This window comes from Crinia signifera, chromosome 1, assembly GCF_055691185.1.
Source record: "Crinia signifera chromosome 1, ASM5569118v1, whole genome shotgun sequence".
Lineage (NCBI taxonomy): Eukaryota > Metazoa > Chordata > Amphibia > Anura > Myobatrachidae > Crinia > Crinia signifera.
The window spans coordinates 180,451,462-180,472,186 of record NC_139217.1 but is presented as its reverse complement, the minus strand read 5'-3'; the positions used below and the strand labels follow the sequence as shown (position 1 = coordinate 180,472,186).

The 20,725-nt window shown below is 41.7% G+C and overlaps 1 protein-coding gene across 1 annotated transcript in view; it reads right to left on the bottom strand.

Annotated features, from left to right (window-relative positions):
* PAPSS1 (3'-phosphoadenosine 5'-phosphosulfate synthase 1) overlaps positions 1-20,725 on the bottom strand; it is a 106,817-nt gene that overhangs the window by 41,226 nt on the left and 44,866 nt on the right. Inside the window, exons 6-7 of the mRNA XM_083178600.1 lie at positions 8,505-8,618; positions 1,716-1,827 (exon numbers count right to left, since the gene is read on the bottom strand). Of these exons, the coding sequence (XP_083034726.1) occupies positions 1,716-1,827; positions 8,505-8,618 (226 nt within the window). The remainder of the gene's footprint in view (positions 1-1,715; positions 1,828-8,504; positions 8,619-20,725) is intronic.

Here is a 20,725-nt window from a genome sequence, read left to right as displayed (position 1 = left end):
ATTCCGTTACAGCGCCTAATATAGTGCAGCAGATTCCGTTACAGCGTCTTATATAGTGCCGCAGAATCCATTACAGTGTCTTGTATAGCGCAGCAGATTCCGTTAGTGTCTTATATAGCGCAGCAGATTCCGTTACAGTTTCTTATATAGCGCAGCAGATTCCGTTACAGCGTCTTATAAAGCGCAGCAGATTCCATCAGTGTCTTATATAGCACAGCAGATTCCGTTACAGTGTCTTATATAGCGCAGCAGATTCGTCTACAGTGTCTTATATATTTCAAATGTAACATGCCAACACATGTTAGCCACGCCCCCAATTCATTTCCGGGGGGGGGGGGGGCGCGAAATATGCCCTTGCTCCGGGCACCATGGCACCTAGCTACACCGCTGATCATACCTCCTGCACTCAAACACACCTCTACACGGTTTTAAAAGAGCAGAAGTGTAATTTTCAACATACAGTAGGGCCATGGCACACAGGTATTCTACAAAATTTTCGGTTTCCAAACTACAAAACTTACATCTTGTAAGTACTAATCCACTCTCCATTTACTATTTAACAAATCATCCTGCAACATGGACAATTCTGAATTTAACATTTTTGCACATACAAAAAAATATTAATTGATTATACATGTACAGTAGCACAGAATATTAGACAAATGTATTACATATGCACGTAAAATATGCACCGTTTCCAAATGTTGCCAATTGTTAAGCTATACTTTGTAGATGGGTGCATATCCAATTGTAAAAGTCCAAGTACAGTATGTATGTATGTATGTATGTATGTATGTGAGCGGGTCTTATTGTTGCTGGCGAATCACCAGCAGCATGTTGCTGGCGATCCACCAGCAACACGGCGCTCCATATGACTGAGACGCGCGTGCGTCCCCCACGCACGCGCGTCTCAGTATCCGGGCGGTGAGGCGGACGCAATCCTGTCCGCCTCCCGCTTCAGGGGGTTGCGGGGGGCTTCAGGGGGGGTGCGGGGACCCGGTGTAGACACCGGGCGACCGCCGGCAGCACCGTCGGAAGGGGACGCACGCGCGTCCCCTTCCGGCATACAGATGGCGCGGGGCAGGGGATGGCGGCTGGCGTCGCCATCCCCTGGATAGATAAGTCCCGCTCCATCTGTATGTATGCATGTACACACACACATACACATTTTCTTTTCTATAAAATGTATACATAGCAGCTGGACAATGTCTCTACTTCTCCATTCTTTCACTGCTTCATACATCTACCTTAGAGTGCAGGTAAGAGTAAAGGGCCCCATACATCAGCAATTAATTGTGACAATTTTCAGATATGGAGATGATTGCCACAATTAATTTTAGATGTGTGGGCTCCCCCTTTTGGCAATCCCAATCAAAATCGCCAATCGATTGCTTAATCAGGTTTTTAAACATGTTTAATAATCTGGTATTATCTGCAGATCTTTTTTATATGTGTGGGCATTCCCAATTCGTCTTCATCTATTTACATTATGAACAGCTGAAATGACAATTGATTGGGCAATTTCCAGATATGAAGATGCAATCTTAAAATGGAAAAATCTGCCGATCACTGAAATAAATCTGTAATGTGTGGGCAAAGTCAGATAGATTGTAAAATCCATTTATCTGGCTAAAAAATCCTTGTATCTGGAAATCCATAAATTGTGATTGCTGATGTATGGGGCCCATAACAGAATAGGATATACTTGTACTTACCATCCAGCAAACAGTCAAAATGAAGGCATTGCAAGTACTCCCTCTCTCTCATAAAGCCATTAAGGGGTGTTGCCCAACCTTCTGCCAAAACTTGAACCCACTGCATATCAACCTGCAAAACAATAAATGTAAATTAACAAGGAGAAAGATAAGCAATATAGGAAGAACAGACAGTGGTATATTCATATATATTCCTTTTATCCCGCATTATCTAACTGTAAGCTAAAAAAACAGACTAAAAAGGCTGAACAGAACATAAGACAGAAACATATGTTGCACTCTTGTGACTAGTTTAACCCTTTGGCCTGTATTCAATGCCGGGGGCAAGCAGGGCTGTCTGGTCGCTGTCACCGCTCACCCCACAGTATTCAACGCAGCCCCCCTAATTGGCCAATTCCCCCTCGCTCCGTATCGACGAATGTGTCTGCAGAAGCAGCGAAATCCGCGGCTAAATGCAGCGGGTTCGCTGCATTAGCCGCGGGTTTCGCTGTTTGGGTGAGTCCTTGCCATCCTGTGACAGCGAGGATTCCCCCAGAATGTTGAACATGGCGAGCGGCCGGCGAGGGGGTTAAACAGCGAGGATCGCTGTTTTTCTGCGATCCTCGCTGTTTAACCCCCCGCCTTTGAGTGCCAACGTTGCTGTGAGAGATGTGCAAAACATCCAATAAAAATGCCAGGGTCAAAGTAGAGGAATATGAATCACTTTAGTTACTGCCAGCAAATGATCTGAAATCATTTAATTGAAGTTTTGTGAAACATTGCGCCGAAAAAAGAACAGTCGCTGTGAGCGAGGCTGCCATTTGTAGCAGATATTGGGGATTAGTCTGGTTGATTCGCTTGGATGCATATATGAATCCATGCAAGTCAACCTAAACCTGCCTAGCAAATGGAGGCACCCCGGCCCACCCATTCGCAAGGTGCACTGGCTGTGAATAGATGTTTTGCATAAACATCCATTCGCAGCGTGCAGTGGACCACCATCATCATTCGACCATCGAATGATGTGGAAGGTGCACACATGTGCACGCATATGTAAGAGTGAGGCACCCTTGGATATGCATGCACATTTGGGATGAAATGGGAGGGCAGCTGCCCGCCCCTATCGGCCACGTCATGCCCTAATTAGCATGAGAATGCCCATAAAATGCTGAGCGTTCGCATATGCCATTGGGCCAGCCTGATGCCCCCCCCCTCCACACGCAAGAGTGGGTGTGTGCACCCAGTGAACAGATTTTTTTTGCCGGGTACACATGCATCCAGCGCAGAAATGTGCATGCGCAATAACAAAATATCGGTCCCCATGTGAACGAGCGGCAGTTGCGAACAGACCCGAATAAGGTCCATTTTGCACATCTCTCACAGCAACTTTGGCACTCAAAGGGTTACAGGCTTTCCTATCTGGTCCTAACTTGCTTAAGCATCTGCAAGGGCACACAAATAACAGCATGAAGGACCTGGCATAGGTAAGACACAAGACACCTCTGAAAGAAAGCAAATGGTAAATAAATAAGCTGTTAGACATTGCTATAAAACTGTTAATTTTCTGTTGTGCCCTGGCTTCAATACATTTCACCATTTATCTGTGCCGGCTTCGGTCATTTGACTATTGAAGACTTTAGTACTCTGGCATTCAAGTCTTTCTATTTTATTTTGGAATGACGACTCAGTGGGGGTGAATAAAAAGCAGACGTGAATCATTTTTAGGTGTTTTTCAATGTGTTTTTAATCTGCTCAGGAAGTACAGAATTTTGCAATCTGTGATCATTCAATATGATGCTGCATCATAGCCAGAAACATGGACATCTGCAAATAAAAATCCAACTTACACAGAAGCATATTATGAGGGAACATACTGTACACAGGGACTACCATTCTGAAACAAGGAGGAACAAGGATTGGTGGTACATGCACCCACATGAAAAGGTTCTAGGCATATTCTGTAGTGTGGAAGCTTAAGAGAAGGACTCTTTAACATATTAGGGGTGTTTTCAAATTGAAATCGAAGTTGCAGTGTAAAAATTAGCCAGTATTTACCCTGCACAAGAATAGAATAATATACCTGATACTTCTTCCAGTTACCTATATATAGTAGATATGGATCTTGTGTAGTGGTTGGGTTGCAAACATTTGGATTGGGTGATAAACAAAAAAATGACTATGAATCCCATCGATTGGATGCATGTTTCCATTAATCATGTAACTCGTTAGTAGCCTTACAAAGCGATGGAACATTGGCGCGGTGAGTGCTCGAATGGAGCAATACTTGTATTGTGCTGTTGTGCATCATATAATGGCCTCTGGCACGCTAAACACTTGATTACTACCAAAAAGGGGAGCAGCAGCATTACCCATTTATTATTTAGGATACCTTACCACTGGAACTGGAAACAACCCAATTTGATGAAGAAAGTTAAAAAGGATTTTGAGCCCCTGGCAAAGTAATCAGTTTGGCTTTCTACTAGTTCTACAGGAAAGTATGCTCTAGTTACAATACATATATGTACATAAAGGTGTATAATTTTATGAGTTTATTAATGTATGAGCCATGTTTGTACAATACCAGTATGAAATAAGGGAGACCGAGACATATGAATACTAAATGTTTATAGAAGTTCTTGAAATTAATTAATATGCAGCAGAGGAAGGTGTATACTGAATGGCAGCGACTTTCTTTGTTACATGCAAAATAAACTTATTTTAGGTGTTGCATATAATAAATATAAATGTAGTGATGTAATTTATTGTTAATTCAGTAATAACAATTTATAGGAACCAGGAAAAGTACTTTATTTATGTTGGAATGCCCATTATGCGGTTAGGTTACAAAAGCTGTGGGGTGATCTGGCGGTTTCCTGGCAACTGAAGAGAAATATAAATAGCACTGAGGCAAGAGGGTGACAGTGGGTCTGAGGTAACTGACTAGACAGTCGCTCTATCTCCCGTACAGGTAAAGGGAGAGAAGTGATGAACAGAATGAGGTGTGAGAGGAGAGCGTCAGTAAGGGGGATGCGGTCATTTGGTCTACTGCATTATGGTAGAAAGTCATTAGGTCGAATCCATTAGGTCGACATGCTAAAAGGTCGACATGACTCTAGGTCGACATGGGAAAAGGTCGACATGATTCTAGTTCGAAAGGTCATTAGTTCGACAGGTCATTAGTTCGACAAGGTCATTAGTTCGACATTGTCTATGTCGACATTCACAAGGTCGACATGGAGTTTTTCACTGTTTTTTGAGCCAACATGTGCCGACAGGCGGTATTTCATGCCCTACCATCCACTAGGGCGTGGTGGGAGAATAAAATAGTGTGCCGAGCGTAGCGAGGCACCGTGCCCGACGCATAGCGAGTGCAGCGAGCGATGCGAGGGGATGCAGTGCACTTTAAACTGTGTCCATGTCGACTGTGTTGACATTCAGGTAAAAAAAAACAGTGAAAAACCCCATGTCGACCTTGTGAATGTCGACATAGACAATGTCGAACTAATGACCTTGTCGACCTAATGACCTGTCGAACTAATGACCTTTCGACCTAGAATCATGTCGATCTTTTCCCATGTCGACCTAGAATCATGTCGACCTTTTAGCATGTCGACCTAATGACTTTCTACCATAATGCAATAGACCAAATGATCCCAACCCCAGTAAGGGGGGTGTCAGACTGCACTACCTGAGAGTTGGGAATCACAGAAAGACAGGGAGTTATATTGTAGTACCTGCTACCAGAGTGTACTCACCATACAGTAACTCTGAGCAGTACCTACATTGTACTTTGCTCAGATAAAGCAAAAAGTCAGCCTTCTTCCAGCAGCATCATTCCTTCAACAGTAATTTTTCTACTTAACCTAAGGGATTCCCTGAAAGATATAGCCCTGAGACTGTAGATAAACAGATGTGTCCACATACATGCTACATGCACTGCGGATTAGCTCTGTGGGACTCAGTAGCATTGACCATAATGGATTGTGATTATTTAAGTTTTTATGCCTCTTATTTTCAAAACTATGCAAATAGCATGCACAAGCAGCTTCTGCTGATTAAAATGTTGCTGGCCGACTGCTATTCTAGCACAACGTTTACAAGCAGTGACACCTAAACTCCTTCATCCCTCTCAAACTGGTTTTGTATTTGGTCGTTCTTCAGTACATAACATACGCCAAGTGGCAGCAGACATCCTCCTCCACTCCTGGAGGCCAATCGCTTTTGGTTAGGGGGGGGGAGTTTCATTACATTTTTCCCAAATTTTCCCCTCAGCTTTCCTGACCGTTAATGGCATCAATGCACCATGTATTACTTTGCACTGAGGCACCAGAGGCTGCCCATTATCCCCTTTGTTCTTTGATTTAGCAATAAATCCCTTGATTAGACTTTTCCATTCCTATGACCTATAGCAGGGTATACAAATTGGTCAGCATGTGTTAAAGTCAGCATATGCAGATTATCTCCTATTATACTTTGCAAATCCACAGATGACTACTGAATTCCATCCAAATGCTCAGTTTTCTATTAAAAGAATCAGATTTGTGGACTTTAAATCCCTTTATTAGTGCATTTATATGGAGGGAGAGGGAAGAAACCTCACATTTCCATGTTTAAATTAAGTCAAAATACCACTTTGGGAGGACTTACCTTGTATATGTACAGTAGCTATGTTTTGGCCACCAACTATTGCTATGCTTTAAATTGGATTAATGCCACTAATAATTATGCAAATGTATCTCTGGAACAAGCCTTTTGTCCTAACATAGCTTGACCTAGTTTGTTACATATGAGACCCTCTAGCGGTTTCAGATCATTTATTACTAATATCCACTTGTATTGCATGGAGATCCTTCCATTAAAGATTGGGACCATATTCTCATAACTTCCATAACAGTGAACCTCGACTATCTTTAGGTGTCTAACTTGAAGCTTTTGATTAAGCGCGGTCAATCTAGACATTGGGCAGTATTCAATGTGAATACTTGGCATGTGCAGAGAATCCTGTTTAGGATTCGCTGCACAGTCGCCGTGTTCCGGAGGGCTGGAGCCTTCGCTGCCAGCCCTCGCTGTCACAGTATTCAATGCCGCAGGGGCTCGCTGCCCCTGACGGCAGTTCTTAACCCATGCGGCGGACGGTGGAATGTATGTGGGGGGAGGAGGGCTAGCAGGGCACGCAGGTAGGGAGCCGCTTGCACTGCTCCCAATCGTGCATATGTAATGATCGGGAGCAGTGAATATATGAATATCTAATGAGCGGCTTTCGGTCCCCTGCTGACTGTTATGTGTAAAAAAAAAATGTTTTAATTAAATATATATTCATGTACAGCACATGAATAAAAATAGCATGCCCCTTCACATAATAAAATTCCTGATTTTTTTTACACCAAAATTTTTTTTCAAAAAGCTCACATTCCAGTTCACTATAAAAAGATGGCGATTGCTACACGGTGACACACGGCGAAAATCTCTTACAAATTTGCCATCTGATCATTGAATACACTCACGGTGAATCACATTGAAAAACCACAGTGAAATTGCGGAGACTATCAGACGGTGAATTGTCCGCCATTCACTGTTCGCTGTCTGCGAATATTTCACGTTGAATAGGGTTATTCACTTTTTCGGTAAAAAGATTCATGAAAATAGCACACATTCGCCGTAGAACATGGCGAATCAGCCGCATTGAATACTGCCCATTGGAGACCATCTTCTCTACCCTTATTCTAAGCAATAATTATCTTTTCTTTGAAATATATTCATTTGTGACTATTTATTAATGGTGACTGAAATACATTTCAAATACAATTAAAGTATACATGGGCATATTGAACAGATTTTTACATGCACATATATAGAGAAGTTTAAAGATTTTAGAATTTACTAATGAAAATAAAATAACCAAGAATTCAGAATTTATAGGAATTGTACAAGCTCAATAAGAAAACACAGAAGTGCTGGTGCAGAACTTGACAAAGCCAAGCTTTCCGCATGACTACACAGGCAAATTAAATCTTGATAAATAAAACCCTTAATCCTTCAACCTTCGGTTTCATGGGATAATTTGGTCTAGAAAAATATAAAATTGATTTCGGTATATGGCCAAGCCTAAAGCTGGCCACATACCCATAGATTTATTGTGCGACCTGGCTGGTTGGAACAAAAACCTGGTTACGGATGAGAACAAATGACAGTTGAGCATTTCTCGAAATGCTGGAAAACTGACAAAAAAAAAATGGTCATTCAGATATTACCAGATTTTTGTTTCAACCAGTCAGATCGGACAATAAATCTTTAGCTGTATGGCCAACTTTAGACATCATCTAACAAACCTCACTCTAACCTCACATGTGTACTATGTTAATACTAGTTCCCAGCCTGTCATGGTGACGTAACAATAAAAGAGTAATAGCAGCATTGGTGGCTGTGCTTGACCAAATGGTGCAACACTCTAATGGCATGCAAAGCCATTAGAATTCCCTGATTGAGGTGAGGAGCAGTGTTAGCCTTTTTTATATAGGATCGATATTGCACGGATGAGATGTAACAGGATTCTAACAGATTATATGTATGTTCTACTCAAACTTCTAGTCGGATCTCTGCTAGAAAGTCAGTGTTTCAGGTATGTCGTTAACCAATGGGGAAAGGGAAAAATTTCTGTAGAGTACAGTTTGAACATTCAGTAATCTATTCTGTGAACAATACAGGTTGCTATAAAACTAGTAAACTCATTCACCTCTAGTATATATGTTGAGGTGAATGAGGTGTTTTATGAGCAAATTACACTACGGTATCACTAGATTTAACACTCACCTTATTTATTTCCAATGTCGGCAATGTGTCGGCATCAGTTTTAGCCAGCTGAAGTTTGTTTTCTGAGACATACAGTTCCTTGACTTCATAAGATGCGTCTACAGGCACAATATCCTATTTGAGTAAAGAAATCAGAAAGGAATTAGTGTTTTCAGCTGTTAAACAGATGCATCTAACTTATCAAGAAAGGCGGGGGAACAACATACAATATCAAAGTCCATATTGTTTTCTCCTGCCTCTGGAGTTTAATATATCTTACCATTTCTAGAAGAAAAATAAGTACAAGAGTTCTGTGGGTTTACATGAATATAATTTCTGGACACAGCCTGTGGCTGGGATCATGGGAAGAACAAAGATTCTTAAAGTGCCCGGCCAATGAACCTGAAGAAGACTCCAGGGGAAATTCATAAGGCATTGGATTGTATAAAATATTCTAGATCCACAGAGGTTTGCATTTCTGATTCTGCACCATCCTGACCATGTTTTTGTGTGTGTGTGCAAAATATAGAAGAGTAGAAAGCAAAAGTGTGATTGAATGCATTAAAAATTAACAGAATGGAAAAAAATAAATATATATATATATATATATATATATATATATATATATATATATATATATATATATATATATATATATATATATATAAAAATGACGAAGCAGGCGGCAAGTTGTTGTTTTTTGGCTTGAGAAAGGGGGTCAGCCCCGAAACGTTGCCGCACTGCAAATAAACTTGTTGAGGTTTTACTTTTGATATCCTCTGAGTGCCGCCTGCTTCGTCATTTATGTGTGTGCTCCTATGCTATTGGGAAGGCACCAGGGCCTAATTGGATATATATATATATATATATATATATAGATATATATCTATATCTATATCTATATATATATTTATCTATCTCACAAATGAGACAATGCAATTTGGTAAGAGTAGTGTCCTTTGTGCTACAAATTACATTTACAAACTTAGATTTTCTACATGAAATTGACATATTCCGCAGCGCTTTACAGAGAATATTTGAACATTCACATCAGTCCCTGTCCCAGTGGAGCTTATAATCTATATTCCTTACCACATGTACATGCATACAGATACATTCAAGGGTTAAATTTTGTTGGGATGCAATTAGCCTACCAGTGTATTTTTGAATTGTGAGAGGAAACCGGAGTACCCGGAGTAAACCCACGCAAACACAGGAAGAATATACAAACTCTGCAGAGTTAGAGCCATTACACCATCTGTGATGCCTATTTATTGTATGCTCATGAATTTGGAGGGGTTTCAATAGTATAATTTGGACAATAAAAACATACATTTCTCTAACAAGCTCAATAATGCTTTAAATGTTGTCAGACCGGTACATGTTGCATTTTATAACCTTGCAGTTACGACGTAGAAGTGTGCATGCCAACTTTTTACAATCTATTATTAAAAAAAAAAAAAAAAACTTTTTTGTACTGCAAAATATTGAAAAGACTTTAAAGAGGTGAAAAAATGCTTGCTATAACTTTTTAAACCATTAATAAATAGTGCAGAGACAATCCTGAAGCTCCACCCCCACATACTGATTGGCCCACTGGCCAGTCAGTCAAAGGAAATAGATGACCATCGAATAGGTAAAACTATTGATGGTGAATTAATCACATAGTTTGTTACTATCAATGGCTGGATTCAGTTTTGCCATCGATACAACAATCGATGGAGACTGCACCGATAGCCATCAGAGTACCTGGAAACCTCCCTGCCCGCCAAATCAGTGCAGTTGAACAGTTTCTGGAATAAAGGACTATTACTGCTCCCTGCCACTGCGGAGCAGTGTAAGCAGGTGCTAGTTCGGGGGCTGTTACTGAGGAGAAGAAGACGACTTTACAGCTGGCTCTCTGCATAAAGCTGCTGTATACGTGACTGACAGCCCTGCACAGCGAAGGGGTCAAGCACTGTTGTCACACAAGGCACTTGCAGGAGACTGGAGGAAGGTGTTATACACATCATCTTTTAACCCTTTGCTGCATACAAGAATTGGGGGGGGAGTGGGGCACATGTATCTAATAATACAGTGTATAATGATTACCCCTTGACCATAATCAGCATTTGAAGGTTAAGGGGTGTTTACTAATATCTATCAAATAAAAAAAAACATCTCTATTTCTTGTAATGTTATTTAGATACAATTGTAGGTGCTAGAATGAGATGCAGAACATAGATCTCCATCCCCACAGGCAAATGCAGGCCTGGCCAGGGGGCACTACATGCAGTATATAGCGTGGAATGGAGCGGAGACAATAGGATGTCCAATGGTAGCAGATCTCCTACCACGGGCTACAATATGCAGAAAAAAAATGAAAAAGCCAGCTAGGTATTGTTTTGAAATACAGCAACCAGAGCAAATTGTAGCTCATGCTGCTTTCCCACTGCAGACCAGTTTAAAGTACTGGTAATCTTAAATGGTATTTAAAACAGTATTAGCATTCCCACTGCAGCAGATTACCGTTTTAAATACCATTTAAGTACCATTCCCATTGCAGTGAACCGTGTAAAATGTAGAGTGCCTAACCCCCCCCCCCCCCAGTGTAAAGAGTGCCTAATCCCCCCCCGCCCCCCCAAGTGTAAAGAGTGCCTAACCCCCGTACCTGCCCTGTGCCCCCACCTCCCCTCCCCTTGTACTTACCTGCACAGGGATGCAGGGCAGTGGGGAGGCAGCGGGGGTCCATGCAGGGTCCATGCAGGGTACAGGCAGTCCCAGTGCCTGATGAGAACTAGTAGTTCTCACTTTATGCATGTGTAATGAGTGCACGTGCATACTAATGAGCCTCTCATTACATATGCGCATATGTAATGAGCAGCTCTTTATTATGCACGTGCACTCATTACACATGCAAAAAGTGAGAACTACTAGGTCTCATCAGGCACTGGGACTGCCTGGAGGCTAAATAACGTTTAAGAGGCATTCCCACTGCCTCTTAAACATTATTTTAACGTGTAGGACTCTGCTTTAAAAACGGGTTGAAATACCATTTAGCTTTAAACGGTATTTCAACTCTGGCACTTTCCCACTGCAGCCTTAAAATGGTAAATTGCGCTGAAAATCGGCAATTTACCGTTTTTTAGCTGCAGTGGGAAAGGGGCATCAGTTACATGTGTCCAACAATTCAACAAGACTTCTGCAAACAATGAACATTGTTATCTACTGTACAAAAAACAAACTCTATACTGCAAGCACACATGAACTTATACTAAAGGTAGTGTCCTATTAAAGAATAAAGATAAATTTATGTCTAGGTGCAGTTCATGGCAAAGCAGCTGATGTACATATAACTAAGTAACTGTAAAAATGTAATAATTCAGAAAGAATGAGTTCCTTACTTAAGTATTGTTACAATATAACTGCAGTGAGCTAAACTTTTTTTTTACACTATGGAGTACACCTGGCCCCCCTCCCTCCCGTGCAGCAGCAGCACAGCACATGCTGGAGTGTGCTGTACTGCAGAGTCTGCTGAGTCCAAGATGTTCCCCGGCTCCCCCTGCTCCAAAACTTTTTAAAACTCTATTTTTTTCGTTAAGGGGGCGTGACCACACCCCGCCCAGCCTCTCAGTAGCACTGCTTGCTGTGATGTTTCTCACTCCATTTGCAAAGTGCATACTGAATGGTTGATTATGATAAAATTATTTAGCTTGGCTGACATATCAGATAGGGTGATGGTGAATATAGGTAACCATTCCGGGAGAACTGCACTACCCAATAGTGAAAACCAAAAATGCGCCCCTCTGTCTGTCTCTCTTTGAACGCGATAATCTCGAAAACAGACGTGCTTAACCCCTTCCCGACATTTGACGTACATTTACGTCATGGCCGGGATGTACTTCCCGACGCATGGCATAAATGTACGTCATGCCATTTAACTGTCACCGCGTCTATAGACGCGGTGACAGTTTGGAGATGTCTGCTGTCCCTGACAGCAGACATGTCCCAGCATGTCCAGGGGGGGCGGCGATGCCTCCCCCCCGTCGGCGATCGCTGTGATTGGCTGTTCAAATGTGAACAGCCAATTACAGCGTTTTCTGTGTACCGGCGAATAACGTTCGCCGGTGACACAGGGATCGGTGGTGATTGGTGCTGTAAAGTACAGCACCAATCACCACGGGGTGTAAGGGTGACACTGGTGTTACCCCACCTCACCCCACCCGCCCCCAAAGGCCGTGATTGGTTCGTCGGACCGACGGACCAATCACAGCCATGGAGGGTGATTTAAACTAACGGTGACTGCACTGCAGACGCCATTCCGGTCTGGAATTGCGTGCAGTGCGGTCACCGTGCCTATCTGCCGTGATATACTGACCTGATCCTTGCAAATACTTACCTGATCACTGCTTGTAGCGTGCTGGATGCTTCCTGGATCTTGTGACTTCTTGTGACTTCCTGTGTTGTGCTGCTGCAGTGTGATAGAGTTATAGATAGAGAGATAGAGAGAGATAGAGAGAGATAGAGAGAGATAGTGACAGAGAGTGCTATATTTTGTGTCTGCTGCCCCCCCCCTGTTGTGCTGATCAGTATATCTGTGCTGATCAGCAACTTTTTGGGGGTGCTGGGTTTTTTTTTTATATATATACAGCTGTGCTGAGTGTGCAACTGACTGCTGCCCCCCCTTTTGTGCTGATCAGTATAAATTAACTGATCAGCAACTTTTTGGGGGTGCAGAGTTTTTCTTTTATATATATACCTGTCAGTGCTGCTGCTGCAGTGTCATAGAGTGATAGATAGTGAGAGATAGAGAGATAGAGAGAGATAGTGACAGAGTGATAGAGAGTGCTATATTTTGTGTCTGCTGCCCCCCCTTTTGTGCTGATCAGTATATCTGTGCTGATCAGCAACTTTTTGGGGGTGCAGGGTTTTTTTTTTTATATATACCTGTCAGTTGCTGCCAGTTGCACTGTCAGTTGCACCAAAGGTTGTGCACCTGCTGCCCCTCACTGGTAATCAGTGATCACCTTTTTTTTTTTTTTTTTGAGGGTGCTGTGGGGTCTTTTTTTAATTTTTTTTTTTACACACACTGTGATTTTGTGGGTGTCCTGTGGCCACTGTGCGCTGATCAGTGACGTACATCACTAATCAGCTTTTTCGGCACAGGGTTGATCTATTTTTTTTTTTGGATCAAATTCCTGTTGCCTTTGAGCGCTGTTCAGTGACGGACGTTACTGACCAACATCTGTGCTCAATTTTTGGCGCAGGACCTTTTTTTTTTTTTTTTTTAACCCCTTCAATTTTTTTTTTTTTTTATTGGGATCAAATTCCTGTATAAAGTATTTTTTTTTTCTGCACTACATACACACTACACACTACATACCCCCCCGGGTTGAAATAAAGTTTGTACCCCCCCTACACTATACACGTGTTGAAACATTTCACTACCAGAAACACAAAAATAAAAATGGCATCCCAAATGTCATCCCAGTCATCCAGAAGAATGTATTCAGCGGAGGAGGCATATGCCATGCTTGCCTCTGACTCTGACACAGCCAGTGATGCAAGCGGGGAATTTGAAGGATCTTAAGCTCCTCTTCCTCCTCTAGTGATGAGGGACCCCCTCAAAGACGCCCCCGTAGAGCAGCTGAGACCCCCCCCCAATAATTGATCTCGTATGGACCCCACCACCAGACAATTTTGAGCCCCAGGTTCCTGAGTTTTTGGCCATCCCAGGAATCCAATTTGATTCCACAGGTCTCAGAGAAATTGACTTTTTCAAATTATTTTTCTCTGATGATTTTATAAATTTAATGGTGGACCAAACTAATTTATATGCCCAGCAGTTTATTGCTCAAAACCCCACGTCATCATTTGCTAGGTGGACCCCTGTAGATGCAGTAGAGATGATGACGTTTTGGGGTCTGGTGTTTCATATGGGCATAGTAAAAAAGCCAGAAATTAGGCAATATTGGAGTACAGATGTTCTGTACAGCACCCCACTTTACCGTATGGCCATGACCCGGACTCGTTTTGAGTTAATCCTTAAATTTTTGCATTACAACGATAATGCACAGTGCCCACCCAGAGATGATCCCACCTTTGACCGGCTATTCAAAGTCAGGCCGGTCATTGATCATTTCAGTGCCAAATTTGCAGAGATGTACATCCCAGATAAATTCATTTGCATAGACGAGTCCCTTATACATTTTAAAGGAAGGGTTAAATTCCGCCAGTACCTTCCCAATAAGAGGGCAAGGTATGGCATAAAAATGTATAAGCTGTGTGAAAGCACCTCAGGGTACACCCACAGGTTTAGGGTATATGAAGGGAAGGATTCAAGAATTGAACCGCCAGAATGCCCCCCCTCCCTCGTAGGTGTTAGTGGAAAAATTGTCTGGGATTTAGTGCACCCCTTCCTGGATAAAGGTTATCACCTCTATGTGGATAACTTTTACACTAGCATCCCCCTGTTTAAGGCCCTTGGTTCAAGAGGTACAGCAGCTTGCGGTACTGTGCGCAAGAACCAAAGAGGCCTCCCAAAAACGCACATTGCCCAAGTAATGAGAAGGGGTGAAAGCAGGGCACAATCCACCGAAAATATGTTGTTGGTCAAATATAAGGACAAGAGGGATGTCCTTATACTGACAACAATTCACGGAGACAGTACCACCTCCGTCCCTGTACGAGGTACCAGTACCCACACCTCAAAACCTAATTGTATCCTGGATTACAATAAGTACATGGGCGGAGTGGATCTTTCAGATCAGGTACTGAAGCCGTACAGTGCCCTGCGGAAAACAAAAATCTGGTACAAGAAGCTGGCCGTGTATATCATCCAGATGGCACTGTATAACGCTTACGTGCTATTCCGTTCTACCAGCCAGAGGGGGACATTTATGCACTTTCAAGAGGAAGTCATAAAGGGCCTAATATTTGGGAACCAGCAGGCAGAGGGCCCCAGTACTTCTAGTACTGGCCCCCGTATTGTACCAGGGCAGCATTTTCCTGATGAAATCCCCTCCACTGGAAAAAAGGGCAGGACACAAAAAAGGTGCAAAGTTTGCTATAAAAAGGGAATAAGAAAGCAAACTATTTTCCAGTGTGACACTTGCCCCAACAAACCCAGCCTATGTATAAAGGAGTGTTTTAAAATATACCACACATCTATGGATTATTAGGTTCATCATTTCACCGTGCTTCGGGGGTCTTGCTAATGCCACATAGCACCCACTATTCATTCCACCAGAATCTGAGCCGCAAAATCCAAAAATCACTCCTTCCCTTCTGAGTCCTGCCATGCACCCAACTGGTATTTTTTGGTCACATGTGAGGCATTGCCGTACTCGGGAGAAATAGGGGCACAGATTTTGGGGTGCTTTTTCTCCTTCATACCTTATGAAAATGAAAAATTTTGAGCCAGAACTGCATTTTTGTGTAAAAAAAAATTTAATTTTTCATTTGCACAGCCCAGTTGTATCAAAATTGGTGAAACCCCTGGGGGTTTGAAATGTACACTATACCCCTAGATGAATTCCCTGAGGGGTGTAGTTTGCAAAATGGGGTCACTTGTGGGGGGGTTCCACTGTATTGGTGCTTTGGGGGTCTTGCTAATGCGACATAGCACCCACCAACATTCCACCAGAATCTGTGCTGCAAAATCCAAATATCACTCCTTCCCTTCTGAGTCCTGCCATTTTTTGGTCACACATGAAGCATTGCCGTACTCGGGAGAAATTGGGGCACAGATTTTGGGGTGCTTTGTCTCCTTCATTCCTTGTGAAAATGAAACATTTTGAGCCAGAACTGCATTTTTGTGTAAAATATTTAATTTTTCATTTTTACTGCCCAGTTGTACCACAATTGGTGAACCCCGGGGGGTTTGAAATGTACATTATACCCCTAGATGAATTCCCTGAGGGGTGTAGTTTGCAAAATGGGGTCACTTGTGGGGGGCTTCCACTGTATTGGTGCTTCGGGGGTCTTGCTAATGCGACATAGCACCCACCAAAATTCCACCAGAATCTGAGCTGCAAAATACAAAAATCACTCCTTCCCTTCTGAGTCCTGCCATGCACCCAAATGGTATTTTTTGGTCACGTGAGGCATTGCCATACTCGGGAGAAATTGGGGCACAGATTTTGGGGTGCTTTGTCTCCTTCATTCCTTGTGAAAATGAAAAATTTTGAGCCAGAACTGCATTTTTGTGTAAAAAAATGTAATTTTTCATTTGCACAGCCCAGTTGTATCAAAATTGGTGAAACCCCTGGGGGTTTGAAATGTACACTATACCCCTAGATGAATTCCCTGAGGGGTGTAGTTTGTAAAATGGGGTCACTTGTGGGGGGCTTCCACTGTATTGGTGCTTTGGGGGTCTTGCTAATGCGACATAGCACCCACCAAAATTCCACCAGAATCTGAGCTGCAAAATACAAAAATCACTCCTTCCCTTCTGAGTCCTGCCATGCACCCAAATGGTATTTTTTGGTCACATGTGAGGCATTGCCGTACTCGGGAGAAATTGGGGCACAGATTTTGGGGTGCTTTGTCTCCTTCATTCCTTGTGAAAATGAAAAATTTTGAGCCAGAACTGCATTTTTGTGTAAAAAATTTAATTTTTCATTTTCACTGCCCAGTTGTACCACAATTGGTGAAACCCCGGGGGGTTTGAAATGTACATTATACCCCTAGATGAATTCCCTGAGGGGTGTAGTTTGCAAAATGGGGTCACTTGTGGGGGGGTTCCTAACTTTTAGCATCTTATGGTGCCTAGAAACCTACATGGTGCCTAAAAAATAATCTCATAAAAAGGAGGCTCCAAAATCAAGTAGGTGCTCCTTCTATTATGAAGCCTGTGGTTTGGTCAACGTGCACACTAGGGCCACATATAGGATATTTATGAAAACAAAAGAATTCGGGGAATCAATTTTTAGTCACATTTCTCTAGTAAAATGTACTGTGTTCCTTAGAAAAATGTATTAAAATTGAAAATCTGCAAAAAAAATGAAATTTTGAAATTTCACCTACACTTTGTTTTAATTCCTGTGAAACACCTAAAGGGTTAACAAACTTCCAAAATGCTGTTTTGAATACTGTGAGGGGTGCAGTTTTTGAAATGGCATCATTTATGGGGGTGTCTCACATACAAGTCCCTCAAAGTCACATCAGAACTGAACTGGTCCCTAAAAAAAATCAGTGTTTGAAATTTTCTTGAAAATTTGAGAATTTGCTATTCATATTTTAAGCCTCCTAGTGTCCAAAAAAATTAAAAGGATGTTGAAATAATGATGGAAACATAAAGTAGACATATGGTCTATGTTAGTTATTAACTATTTTGAGTGGTATGATTATTTGTCTCACAAGCATAAAATTTAACATTTTGAAAATTGCTTAATTTTCCATTTTTTTACGACATTTTGGTATTTTTCACAAAAAAACACAGACTGTATCGACCCAAATTTACCACTAACTTGAAGTACAATGTGTCACGAGAAAACAATCTCAAAATCACTGGGATAAGTAAAAGCAAAAAAAAGTTATCCCCACTTAAGTGATACCTGTCAGATTTGAAAAAAAGGGCTCTGTCAGGAAGGCAAAAACAGGCTGCGGCGGGAAGGGGTTAAGGGACTTTGCTTTATACTATGCAAGGATTAGTGTGTATCTGCGACCGATCGGTTTGGCGGACATGCAGAATCAATTACCATATCCAACAGATCCAATGAGGTGACCTGCAAGTCTGTCACAATGGGCAGTGTTTGCTGACCCAGCTGAGAGATCAACATTTCTCCTGTTCCTTCAGAAGATAGTAGCGGAGCAGTCTCCCCTCCCCAGGTGAGAAAAGAGGATATTGTGTGGCTATACACAGATCTCACAGTGTATGGCCACAATATCTGTTCGGCGAGATAAAAGGTCTATGATGAGGATTACTAGCTCTCTGTACCAGCCACTCCCACCCGGGCACATGACATCATAAGGAAAGGGTGAGTATTAGTAGCAGTCCATGATCCTTCCAAGCAGTTTTGTGCTACAAGACATGCACCTATCACTGATACCCAATCAATGGAGCCATAGTGTGGACAGAGACCATATCCAAATCATCAATTCACTATGCGCTTGTTACATCAGAGGCACCGCTCTTCATAGCAAATGGAAATATGTTACAGTTCTGTGGAGATTGTTCACACATTTCAATGTCATCAGAAGTGGTTTCATCTGACCTCACTTGTATTTTAGGCTTAGCACTCTTTGGAAATGTGCTAGAAATGCAAATATATACTACCAGAACACAGACAGCTGAGGAAACAAAAAATACATTTAAAAGGGATTCATTTTGATTAAGGAAGTCAATTACAGTAATACTTGGGCTGAAAAAATACCACTGTCAATTTAATGAATAAATATTAGACATGAAAGACTGGAAATTATTGTCCTAAAGAAAAACAAACACACCCCAGCACAATGATGTATACTCCGGATCCAGCCAAAAATTCAACTTGTAATTGGAAACTGAAAATGATTAGTACAAGGGATGAGTTAAGAATTCCAGATACAACACTGCTCCGCCACCATACATCAAAAACTGGAACAGAACTTTCAACATGTTTGCTGTTCGATGATACAGAGCAGGCCTTCTCTGCGGAGCATCTCTGGGAAGTACACTAATAGCCTTTAGCACAGGGATGGGCCACCTTCCAAATCCCAGCTGTTGATGAACTACATCTTCAATAAAACTCATTCTATACCCATCCAGTTCACCTCATTTCTCAATCACCTTGCAGGTTACGCAACAAATGAAAGGCAATGTAATCTACTTATAGCACACTGACCTTACTTTTATTCAAGCAGGATCCAGCCATTTCACTTTAAATCTTGACGTTGTGCCACGTTCTGGATCATTTTACAAAATACTTGTTGCACAAGTGAACGCATCTAACTGCACCACGGCTAAAAACACACACTGTAAAATGTAAGTTGGAAGGAGCCCTTAAAACCAGCAGCCAAAACTACATTGCACGCACACTTCTCATTGTGAGAGGAAAAAAGTTTACTATAGATGCTGTCTGGGAACCATCTAAAAACATTGGCTTGAAATACATGTATTCTGACCAGTTTATTACTGAAATGGCTAAATAATTATAAATTACTCTAGTTTAAAAAAATACTAAACCTTGACGTAAAAGAACTACCTGTAACTTTAACCAATACAGGCATGAGATCTGTTATGTCATCCTGGAAAGATACTACACTGGCGAGATAAAGTGACAGTGTGGTGCTGCTCATTGAGTCATGAGCAGATCAGCAACATCTCCTAATGTCACATGTGAGGAGCATTGCCATAATGTAAGGAAGAGGGGGATGATGGTGGCAAATCAGAAGAACGGCTGGGCCATTATAAGAGACAAGCGCATTCAATTATAGAAACCATTCCATATCAAGTTCAAGACTTTATTGATCACAAACACTATGCAAATATTGCAATTCAGGGAGCTCCGATCAGGCTGTCTTTTTTTACGGTGCACAGCTGTCTAGACTTTGACCACGCATGGCACTCTTCTTATCAGTCTTATTCAGGCATGAGGACTCCCTCATATACAATAGCTAAAGCTGCTTACACATTAGAGGACACACCCGTATACTGTACTTCCCTAATCAGAACTATCATAGCTATTAAATACTCGGTCCATGGGGTTTAGATGAGGATTCTAAAACAAAAAGAGGACTGTTAACAGACTATACATGTTGAAGAAGAATACACTTCAATGCCCTTTATTTAAAATGGAAGAATGCTTTTATATTATACATAATTCTGGTAAAGTATATTAACAAAACCACAATATACTAATTGAGAGACTGAAGCCCACAGCCATATCATTATGTATCCAATTTGGGCACATTCAGTCATAATGAGAAAACAATTTAGAGTGGTATTCAATAAACTGTAGTTTAACGCATAGTGGTGTAACCTGGTACAGACAGCATGGAAAACTGGCATAAAGTTGACAATCACCATTTGAATGTTAACAGTTATGATGCAGTTACAATACCAACATCCGAAATCCTGACATTCTAAAAAGCATTAGGTACCGTATATACTCGAGTATAAGTCGACCCGAATATAAGCCGAGGCACCTAATTTTACAACAAAAAACTAGGAAAACTTATTGACTCAAGTGGGACCCTCACTCGAGTATAAGCCGAGGGGGGCCTTTTCAGCATAAAAAAAAATCTGAAAAAGTAGGCTTATACTCGAGTATATATGGTAC